Here is a 10,996-nt window from a genome sequence, read left to right as displayed (position 1 = left end):
TGTAAGGGCAAGATTGCACTTTCAAGGTAGTCTTGGTGTCCTGCCTTACTGCGGTCTGAACTCTCCACTATATACTTACCCCTGTCTTGGTTTACTAGCCCCCTCGTATTTAATCATGATTTTAACTAATAAAATATGAATTATGCATAGAAAGAAATAATATAATTGGAAACAACATTCAGATACCAAGCCAACAATTTTTTTTAGTGACATGCATTAACATTTTGCTAGTCAAGTATGTGGTTATATGAAATGATCTTTTAGATGATTTTTAGTAATAGAGGCAACATTTTGAGAAAGTTTCAACATTTTTGTAACCGAGTGCATTGATTGGGCATCGGAGGAGCTTTGAAAAAAAAAGTTCCGAGAAAGGTTCAATTTTTTTGAAGTAATGGCTTTTCTTTTTCTGCCCCGAGCTCCCCAAATGTCAATTCACACCATGAATGCACGCTTTGAAAATGTGTTCATCTTTGATGTGTAATTTTTGTAGACTAAGACAACGCCCGTGCGTTTCAACGGGGTATAAATATTATGTTACGTTAGCTTGTGATTTATCTGTCCATATTAATAAGATTGTGTAAATAAATGTTTATAAGTAAATTAAAATAAAATTGGTTCAGAAGGTAAATAGTAAATAAAGATGAGTGATTATAATAATGGGAATGCTGGACGAAATGGTGATGGAAAGAAGGTGAAGCATGAAACCTTATATTCTCTTTAAGTAGTATAAATATAAATATAAGTAAGTATAACTATAAAGACAGAGATTTATAAGTAGTTAACAGTTGTTACCCGGTGTGCTTGGGATCAATTCTACGAGAACTGGCGTTTTATCGTGCGTTAGGGAAGACAGAAACATATTTGTTATCTATAGTACTCCCTCCGTCTTAGTTTACAAGTTCTACGCGTATACCTAGGTTGCCAATTTTACCAAACTAATATAAATTATATAACATAAAAATTAGACCATTTGAAAATAGAACATCTAAAGTTTATATTGGTATATTTTTTGTAATATATGACTTATATTAGGTTGGTCAAATTGACAACCTAGGAGTACGCGCACGCCCTGTAAACTGAGAGAGAGGGAGTATGACCAAAGCAGCCGGTTAAGCCAAATTATAATACAATCCTTAAAGCGTATCTATTTCCGTCTTCACAAGAAAAGCCCCTTCTCCTTCCGTCGGTGTTGTCGCCGGTTAGCCCCATCTCCGATGGCCTCTGGACCATAAGGTGCGGAGGATCTTGGCCCCCCGTCGATGAGAGGGACCCCGTTCTTATTATTGTTAGTTTCAACGTCTTGATTGGGGCCGTGTGACGGCGGCGACGTCTCTTAGGCTGTCTCCCACGTTATGGTTTGAGTGTTTCCGTCGGAGGGCCTCTGGAGGTGTTTCCGCCGGGTCTCGTGGGATTTGGTCGGTGCTGTTATTTGGTGGATCCATTTGGATCCGGTCTTCGTTTGAGTGTTTACATGTTTGATCTGATCTATGGCTTTCCTCATCGACGATGGTTACTGCTCTGGTGCGCTGGTTCTATTGAGGCTTAGCACGATGACTTCCGACCTGTATACTACAATAATATTTGCCCGACTCAGTCAAGGAAAGGGCGATGGCGGCGGCGCGCTTTCGGCTCGCTCCGGTGCTGGTAGTCATCGCTAGGTGGTCCACGAACCTGCTTGTAATTTTTATTCCTTCTGATGTTCATTGTATTGACATGATTAAAAAATGAATAGATCGAAAGTTTCTCGAAAAAAATTCACCGTTTTTATTATTAATAATAAGAAAGAAAAGATCAGAAGCCGAGGAACCAAACAAATCCCTCTCCCCTGTTCCCATCTCTCCCTGCGTCGCAGCCGGAAGAGGAAGGCGAGTAGAAGCAACCCGCCATTACGCCCAGCCTCGTCTCGCCTCGTCTCGCCTAGCCGCGCACCACCACCATATTCCGTTGGCCTCTCCTCCCGGAAATTCTCAAATCCCTCGAGCCAGTTTTAGCTGATAGCCCCCCGGGTCAGCTCGTATTTGCACGGGCCGCGCGACCAGCATTATTCCCTGTTTTTTTCCCTTTCGCCTCCCTCCCTGCTATTAGTACCGCCCGTGCGATTAGCATGTCTCTGCCCAATGCCACCGCCTCGCCGACGTCGCCGGAACCCTAGGCCGCCGGAGTCGTCGGAGCTCCCCTCGTCGGCGCCGTCGGCGGGGGAGGTGGAGGATGCAGCTGCGGATCTCGCCGAGCATGCGCAGCATCACCATCTCCAGCAGCAATGGCGTCGTCGACTCCATGAAGGTGCGCGTCGCGCCGCAGCCGCCCCCGCCCCCGCCGCCGCTCGCGCCGCCGCTCGCGCCGCCGCCCGCGGCCCGCCGCGCCGGCGGGGCAGGCGGAGGGGGCGGGGGGTGGGGCGCCGCCTGGTACCTCCGCGCCGTCGCCTTCCCGGCCGTCGTCGCGCTCGGCTGCCTCCTGCCCTTCGCCTTCATCCTCCTCGCCGTGCCGGCGCTCGAGGCCGGCGGGACCAAGTGCTCCTCCATCGGTAAGGATACGATCGATTGATTCCCCCCGCGGCCTAGTGATTCGGTGCTTTTGGGGGCCGGCGAACCTTGGATCTCACTGCCCTGGGCCGTGCGGTCTTGGCGGTATCGGTGGGAATGTGGAAATATGGAGATGGCTCATGCGTGGATTTCGTGCTGAAAACGTGTGGTTTGTTTGTTCCTCGATGATATAGGCTCACTTGTTCAGCTGGGGATTCAGCTTGCCCGGTTTCCTGATCTACCTCTGGTGTTTCGGAGTGAAACCAAGAGAGTTAGTCATTCGGGTTTATGATCAGGCTTTCGGTTTAGTTTAATTTCAGATCTCGGCCCCATGATTTTCTGTTATTGGCCAAAATGTAGTATCGTCACTCCCTAGTTTTGAACCATCGACTGGGTTGGATTTGGGCGCTGGAAATCCGTCACACTGTTGGATTTGAAAGGAATAGTTCTACCTTGCTTTTGAAAATCTTGCAAAACTGGATTAGAAAGGACACACCGGAAAATGCTATCAGCTTTCCCTACGTATCATTATACCACAAGCTGCAACTGTTTGCTGATTAGCTGAACCCTACCCAAATTCTTTGCTTCTCATTGATAACTGAGGACTCCCAAGGCAGGGAGCTATTCATGCACCTGGTTGATCAATTCACCTGCAGAAAGCTTATTTGGCACTCTGCTCTGACCTGATTAGATTCTTAACTCAGGCTACCTTGTAGTTCTCCTCTCCAACCCTTTCAGCAAACTTACTGAGTTAGAGATTCAGGTGTCAGGTTTTGATGACGTTACCTCTGGAGATTTGAAGTGAAACCAAGAGAGTTAGTGATTTGGGTTTATGAATTATGATTAGGCTTCGGCTTAGTTAATTTTTTTCATCTCGGCCGCATGATTGCCTGCTATTAGCCAAAATATAGGATCTTCATTCTCTAGTTTTCAGCCATCGATGGGTTAGCTTGGGGAGCTGGATTTAGCGCTGTCAGACGCACTGTTGGATTTCGAAGGAATTGGTTTTGAACTCTTTGCAAAATTGCAGTAGAAAGGATACCCTGAAAGATGCTATCAGCTTTCTCTTAATATCAGTCCACCTCTCTGCTGATTAGCTGAACCCTCTCTATCGCCCATTGAAGTTAAATGTGTTTACTGAAGCGTCCCTTGCAGCAGGCTTATTGCGCAATCTGCTCTGACCTGATTAGATTTGTAATTTGGGTTACTAGATAGTTCTCCTCTCCCAGTCTCTCAGCAAACCCTGGTCATGTTCTGACTAAGTAATCACTTTATTTGATGTTTTATTTTGAATTTGAAGTCTAATTTCTTTTTGCTGAGACTTTCAGTTCGCTGCCTTGTGTGGAGAGTTTTTTTTCTTCATAAGAGCTTGAATGTTGGTTTGTTGGATCTATCTCCCTGTTCAGCTTCATGGTTAGAAAATGAAAAAGATTCTCCTAGTACCATCCCAAACAGATGCGGAATATACCATCCACTGGGAGGATGAGATAGATGGCATAGGTCCAGATGCCTGCTTTTAACTTTGTGATTTTTGCAATAGTGCTCACCCGTTTGGCCCTAAAAAATGTAACCCATATTTTGATAAGTCAAGTTACCACTTTACCACACTGATGCCTTTGGTGATAGACATTTTGCCTGGGTGCTAAACCATATTTTGACTCTTGAGCTTCTCTATAGCAGTGACTATTGATGTTGGCCAAATAGGCTCCACATTTTGGCTCTTGAGCTTCTCTGTAGTAGTGGCCAGAGATCTTGGCCAATAGGCTCCAAGAATATGCTAGTTTTTGTGTATGGAAAGGATCTCCTTGTTTTGATTGTGATGTGTAAGCTTTCTAGCTCGGATGTAGGCATATGCTTTTCTCAAGCTGCTGATATGGCACTAGGAAGATTGTGTTTGTCCATGAGTTGTTGGTATTTTGGTGCTGTAGATGTGTATTCTGTTGGATGTCATGTTTTTCTTATGGTTAGCTATCTTGTTCTATGAGCTCTACATGTACAAGTTTGCTGCACATATTTGGTGTAACTGTTGCAATCCTGATTTGCAGATTGCTTGGGGAGGCGAATAGGACCTAGTTTCCTTGGTAGGCAGGGGGGTGATTCTACGGTAAGACACTCAACTCGCTGACTTCTTCTGTTGGTAAAACATGATTTGCAGAGGGGAATATGTATTTATTTTTTTACTTGTTGGGAACAGAGACTGGTGCAAGACCTGTATAGGATTTTTGATCAAGTTAACAATGAGGAATCCACTTCCGATAAGAAGTTACCAGAATCATTCAGGGAGTTTCTTTCGGAGATGAAGGATAACCATTACGATGCTAGGACATTTGCTGTCAGGTTGAAGGCTACGGTATGAAACTAACAATGCTACTTTAATCTGTACTGTTGCATTATTTGAAGCTCAAATTTGCACCGGCTTGGATTTTAAAGCATCCGAAGACCATGGCATCTGAAAACCACAATTTTGATGTACTGTGTATAAAATACCACATGTTTTTATTTTAAGTTGTTTTGTTGTTTAGCCAGCTCATATTTCTATATTTCTAGAGCTATATTTTATTTAATCTTTGGGTATACCCTTCTATTGTTTGCAGAATTACATGCTATATGATTAGATATGTAAAACTTGAAATTTTGGCATGTGTGTTGCCAAAATTAGCTCGCACACAATTTTACAGATCCATGTTCTACATTGCATAATTGTGTTGGACAACTTAGTTAGGGAAAGTATCACCTAGGAATTGAGGCACCGCCTTTTTTAACTATATAAAAAAAGAGGCTGTTATTGTTTTTTTTAACATGACGAATTTGAGATAGGAATGTCTGCTGTACCCAAACCTCTCAAAACTTCTGATACTAAAGTATTTTTGAGAAAGCACTGCATTCTCTAAATCCTTCAGAAGACTGGATCCAAACAATCATGTATTGCTACTTGGCGTGTGCCTCAGCAGCTAACTTCTCAAACTGAATTTGTTTTGTGATACGGGTAGTCTTCAATATGGTTTGTACTATGTGTTTCTGTGCAAAATCTAAGAAACTCAAAATATTGTTAAGTGGAAGAAACAGTCACTCTGGATTGTGCAAAGTTTTTTTATATCTTTCTGTGATCTGGGACATAGCCATAGAATTAGTAGGTTGAACTGCATTTTTACATGATAATTCTGCCCTTGTGTGTGAGAACACGGAGTCTCTATCACCATATGCTGTGATCTACACAACTTACCAAGAAATCGTTTCTAAAAAATTGCAGGCATGATATGCTCTTTGTTGTTTGTAATCTTTTGAAAAAGTATATCTAACTCACATTTCACTAGGGGTGTTTTGCAGCTGATTCATGTAATTTACCATGACTTGCAACTAAATTACCTTTTACCTTGCCATTTTTGGAGCACGCGTTTCTGCAGTTCTGGTCATTTTGCAATTTTATGTTACCAGCTTGATTTGTTATATACTGGTTTGTAGAATTCTGCACTTGTCCTTGCTGGCACAATTTGTCTTAGTTCATGGCTATTATTCCTGGTTTGCTATATGCTATAAAGCTTTGCATTTTGTTTCCAAACTATGTTTAATTAGTCATGCGCTTCTTTGCAGATGAAAAACATGGATAAGGAGGTAAAGAGGTCAAGGCTCGCAGAACAGCTGTATAAACATTATGCTTCAACTGCTATTCCCAAAGGCATTCATTGCCTGTCTCTGCGCCTTACCGATGAATACTCCTCAAATGCTCATGCAAGGAAACAGTTGCCACCACCTGAACTGTTACCGTTGCTTTCTGATAATTCCTTCCAGCATTATATTCTTGCTAGTGATAACATCCTTGCTGCTTCAGTCGTTGTCAGCTCAACTGTACGGTCTTCCTCGGTACCTGAGAAAGTAGTCTTCCATGTTATCACTGATAAAAAAACATATCCAGGGATGCATTCATGGTTTGCCCTTAATTCTGTATCACCTGCAATAGTTGAAGTGAAAGGTGTTCATCAGTTTGACTGGTTGACCAGAGAGAATGTCCCAGTACTAGAGGCTATAGAAAACCACCGTGGAGTCAGAAATCACTATCATGGAGATCATGGAACAGTTTCCAGTGCAAGTGACAACCCAAGGGTGCTTGCTTCCAAGCTGCAGGCCCGAAGCCCCAAATACATATCCCTGCTTAACCATCTGCGCATCTATTTGCCTGAGGTGCCTTTTGATCAGAAATGTTCTCTTCCTTTGCTTTCTATCTATTACAAGTGGCTGTTCTTTGTGTCAAATGTTTCGGATTGTCGTGCAAGACTGCAAGTGTATAGCTTTCAAGTAGTATGTTTACAACTAGTACATTCCATGATCATGATAAGATTAATGTCATGCCATGGCACATTTCAACAACTTATTATTAGTGGTTACCTTAGAGGCACCTTCTTTCTTATTGAGTTCACTTTGTTGCCTGCTAGCATTCTTTCACAATAGAACAATGATGTGAAAATGTATCACTAGATTGATGGTTGGGGCAAACTCAAATAAAATCATATGTAATAATATGCTCGGATCTAGGTTATGCAGCCAATGTGAATTAAATTTCCTTATCGGTTCCTTTTGTGGCATCAGGGGTTTGCCAAAATAGCATTAAAATGTGTTCAAGCATGGAAAATTGCTTAATATGACATTTATGGCAACTACGTAAAGATATGGTCTATCCACGTATACCAAGTTGATGAATGCTGAAACCTGCCAAGATAGATATCCAACCACCCATCTCACTGTTAATATCCATGTTTGATTTTCTTTCTATATGATACTAAGACGAAAAGGTGCATTTGTGTTCTTCATGTACGATTGCCACATTCATTCTGCTTGCTGCTAAAATGTGCCACCCTCTCCTCTTCTAGATGCTGTTATCTTTTTGTCCAATTCTGGTATATATTCTTTACTTGTGTCGATACTGTTTTTGCTTGTAAGGTCATGGCTGATGGTCTGTTGTGATTCTCACAATTCCTAAACCTAATGCTGTTCTCATTAAACCAGCTCTTTCCAAGCCTCAACAAGGTGGTCTTCCTTGATGATGACATTGTTGTTCAGCGTGATTTATCTCCTCTTTGGGAGATTGATCTTGAAGGGAAGGTTAATGGCGCTGTGGAGACATGCAGAGGTGAAGATAATTGGGTGATGTCTAAGCGCTTCAGGACATATTTCAACTTCTCTCACCCTGTTATAGATCGAAGTCTTGACCCAGATGAATGTGCATGGGCATATGGGATGAATATCTTTGATCTGGAAGCTTGGAGGAAGACAAATATTAGGGATACATACCATTTCTGGTTGAAGGAGGTAACACATTTTAACCCTGCAAAAATCTCCTAAGTTTAATCAGTCAACTTAAGGTACAATCTTATATATGAATAAATTGATGCTTTGAAGAACCACACATCTATAATTTGTGCTGCATAGTTTAGTCATGTCATTTCCAACTTGAAAATGTTCAGGCTTCAGTCATGTTTTATGTCACATTTGTGCTGTCTAGTGTTCCAAATTCTATATGAAGTACTTGATTTTAACATCTGCTGTATAACTGTTAAAGAAATAATGAAGATTTTATTTCCGTATCTGCAATCCTGTGTTGTCTTCACTCCTCCATACATAGAGTGAAACACTTGCCTATATCAAATGTCACTTGGGTATGAAGAATGGTTACTCACAGCTATTGTTTCAAGCTTAAACTTTGTGATGCTAATACATGCTATAGTTGTTGGCACTGTTGTTCATCTTCATAATTGTTCCATTTTTTTTTGCAGAATCTAAAAGCCGGTCTTACTCTCTGGAAATTCGGTACTTTACCACCTGCGCTTATAGCATTCAGGGGTCATGTCCATGGTATCGACCCATCTTGGCACATGCTTGGCTTAGGATACCAAGAAAGCACGGACATAGAAAGTGTTAAGAAGGCTGCAGTGATCCACTACAATGGTCAGTGCAAGCCATGGCTAGACATTGCTTTTAAAAACTTGCAACCGTTTTGGACCAAGCACGTAAATTACTCCAACGACTTCATTAGAAACTGCCATATTTTGGAGCCCCTATACGACAGATAAGGACTTTGGGAAATGGTGTAGACACACTGAACTGAGGGGGCATAGCCCCGCCATTCATTTGCTTACTGGAGAGGTGGATTGCTGTTGAAGGAGGAAAGCAATCATCAGTGAACACATACATATATCTCTGACACGCCCCTGCACCAACCGAGTTGCAGATACCTCGATACTTTGATCTGTATCATATGGGCACACGATTCTTTTCATCTGTATCATATTGGTTGGTCATTCTTTTGGATAGTCTTAACTATCAAGGGTAGCTTGGTGAGGTCTCTTCCTCTGGGATTGGGCTGATCCATTATCGGAGAATAATGCAGCGGATGGTTTAGCAAATGGAACATGGATTTATCACGGTGAAGAAAGGAGGCAGCTAAGGTCGTGACAGTTTATAATGTTTATTTTTCCTCCATCTATTCTTTTTTCCTTCTTGAAATTTTGTTCTGCTAGTTTTGTGATCGTTCTGGTAGAGGTTGGAGAAGACTGTAGTAGATATGCCATTGCTGTGTGTACCTACAGGATATTGTTACAACTGAGGAATGTGCAGATATTAATTCTTTGAAGTTAGGAGTCGTCGCAACACCTATGTTTTTTGTTTTGTTTGAGGGGAAGCAAACACCTACTCGAGCTGATGTTAGAGCAACTGCAACTCTACTCGAGCTGATGTTAGAGCAACTCCAACCGGCTGACCCAAATGGACATGCGTTTTGTTCGCTTTTTATCTGTTTGGGTCGCCCTAGCGGGTACTTTTGTCTACTTTTTGATTTGGGTCGGTATATGCACCCAACGATGCTGCCGCAGTTGTGAGATGTCCGCTTTCCGGCATTTCATCAAACGCCTAGGAGGCACAGAGGCGGGCGTGCAGGAGGATGCCGCGGAGCACGGAGGTCCTCGAAGGGCAACTCCAGCTGCATCCATGGCCACAGTCGCTGCGTGGACTGCCGCCACGTGGGCGCTACAACTTGGCCTCCATGGCCATCGTCGCCGCCCGGGCTGCCGCCACGTGGGCGCTGCAACTTGGTCGAGGCCGGCAGCGGCAGCAGGCGAGCAGCTCCTCCCTAGCCATGGTGGGCTCTTGCTGCCGCGCGGTAGAGAAGCGCAGCGCGCTGCGGCGAGCGCGGCGGGGCGAGTCCGTGAACTGGAGGAAGTCCACGAGCGGGGCGAGCGCGGCCATGACTAGCGCGGCAAAGCGAGCGATGCGAGCGGGGCAGGCGTGGCCACGGCGAGCGAACGACACGGCGAGCCGGGCGAGCGAAGGCCACGGCGATTGTGCATGCACGCACGCACGCGGCCAGCAACGAGCGTCCGACCTGCGTCTGATCAGTATCCGATGAATGTCCGACCTACGTCTGACCTGCCCCTGACGAGCTACCGTGCGTGCGCGCTAGCACCCGCGGCTTCTCCTCTTCTGAGGCCGAGTCGTCCAACCAACGCCGCCTGCGCCCTATCTGCACCATCGTCCCCACGCCAGAGAAGAAGACCAAGAAGCCGGCGGGGGCCTCGATCCGTGCGCTCAGGGACCTCCGCAAGCCGGCATCCCCCGATGCGCGCTGGGAGAGGGCGGGCACGGCCGGGCGCGCGAGCGCCGCGAGCGGCGTGGCGGCCAGGCGCCCGAGAGCTACGGCGGTCGGGTTCTCTTCTTCGTGGCAGTGGATCGCAGTGGAGGCGGCGGAGGCCGCCTGGGCCGCGCAGGGAACTCCGGAGGCGACGAGGTTCCGCGGTGCGGCGGCGGCGACCTGCGGCAGCGACCAGCGGGCCAGCGAATAAAATGACACACGGATGGGTGGATGATAGGGGGGCCAGGCCCGGACACACACGGATGAGGGGACGCAGAAAAGCGTCCGCTTTCGACCCAATGTGTCCTAAATTTGGGACGAAAATGGGTCTTCGCGAAAACAAAATAAACAAGAAATAGAAATGGGTCTGTGCGTTGGGCGTTGTCTTTTACCCGTGCGCACGCAAATGGATGCAGGCGGATGATCTGGGTCGCTGCGTTGGAGTTGCTCTTACATCCTTGAATCGAGAACATCTTTTCACCGCCCACTCGAACTGAAACCACCGCCTTGCCACGCCCACAACCGTCACCCCCAAGTGGTCCTCTCTTCCTCCCTCCCCTCTCCCTCTCTCTCCCTCTCCCCTAGGGGTGCAGTGCGGCGACCGATACGCTCCACTCCACAGTAAAAATCAATCATCTTAGTTATAACTTTTCAGCTGGGATTTAGCTTAGTTTGAACTAATTTCCTAGTTATACGGGACTATACGGGATGCCCGCTTGCACCCCTACCCCACCTCTCGCTAGTGTTAAGAGCCGAGGCAGCATGGGGAAGTGGAGACGCTCACGTCCCATCGGGCGCCACGCATCAGCTTGGCCCGCAGGCGATTAGGGCCCATGGCGCTTCGCCCTTGTCTTTG

The 10,996-nt window shown here is 45.4% G+C and overlaps 2 protein-coding genes across 2 annotated transcripts; both read left to right on the top strand.

The window, feature by feature from the left end:
- The first annotated feature begins 2,002 nt into the window (after positions 1–2,002).
- Positions 2,003–9,147, top strand: LOC123098283 (probable galacturonosyltransferase 14). The gene is made up of 6 exons (XM_044520236.1): positions 2,003–2,524; positions 4,568–4,626; positions 4,717–4,872; positions 6,114–6,701; positions 7,524–7,826; positions 8,291–9,147. Exons 1-6 carry the CDS (start codon positions 2,209–2,211, stop codon positions 8,585–8,587), a joined length of 1,719 nt encoding a protein of 572 aa, XP_044376171.1. The 5' UTR covers positions 2,003–2,208; the 3' UTR covers positions 8,588–9,147.
- Positions 9,148–9,943: 796 nt separating this feature from the next.
- On the top strand, positions 9,944–10,602 carry LOC123097017 (protein BIG GRAIN 1-like; the record flags this gene model as incomplete). The annotated part of the gene is made up of 1 exon (XM_044518785.1): positions 9,944–10,602. A coding segment is annotated over one exon (408 nt), but the record flags the coding sequence as incomplete, so codon positions are not given.
- Between the last annotated feature and the right edge of the window lie 394 nt (positions 10,603–10,996).

Source organism: Triticum aestivum, chromosome 4D, assembly GCF_018294505.1.
Source record: "Triticum aestivum cultivar Chinese Spring chromosome 4D, IWGSC CS RefSeq v2.1, whole genome shotgun sequence".
NCBI lineage: Eukaryota > Viridiplantae > Streptophyta > Magnoliopsida > Poales > Poaceae > Triticum > Triticum aestivum.
This window is presented reverse-complemented; position numbering and strand designations above follow the sequence as displayed.

Excerpts from the sequence above, each read along its gene's own strand:
- LOC123098283 (XM_044520236.1), top strand. The coding sequence starts at position 2,209 with ATGCAGCTGCGGATCTCGCCGAGCATGCGCAGCATCACCATCTCCAGC. Across the intron at positions 4,627-4,716 it reads GGCAGGGGGGTGATTCTACG|AGACTGGTGCAAGACCTGTA; the intron begins GTAAGACACTCA and ends TGTTGGGAACAG. Across the intron at positions 6,702-7,523 it reads TGCGCATCTATTTGCCTGAG|CTCTTTCCAAGCCTCAACAA; the intron begins GTGCCTTTTGAT and ends TCATTAAACCAG.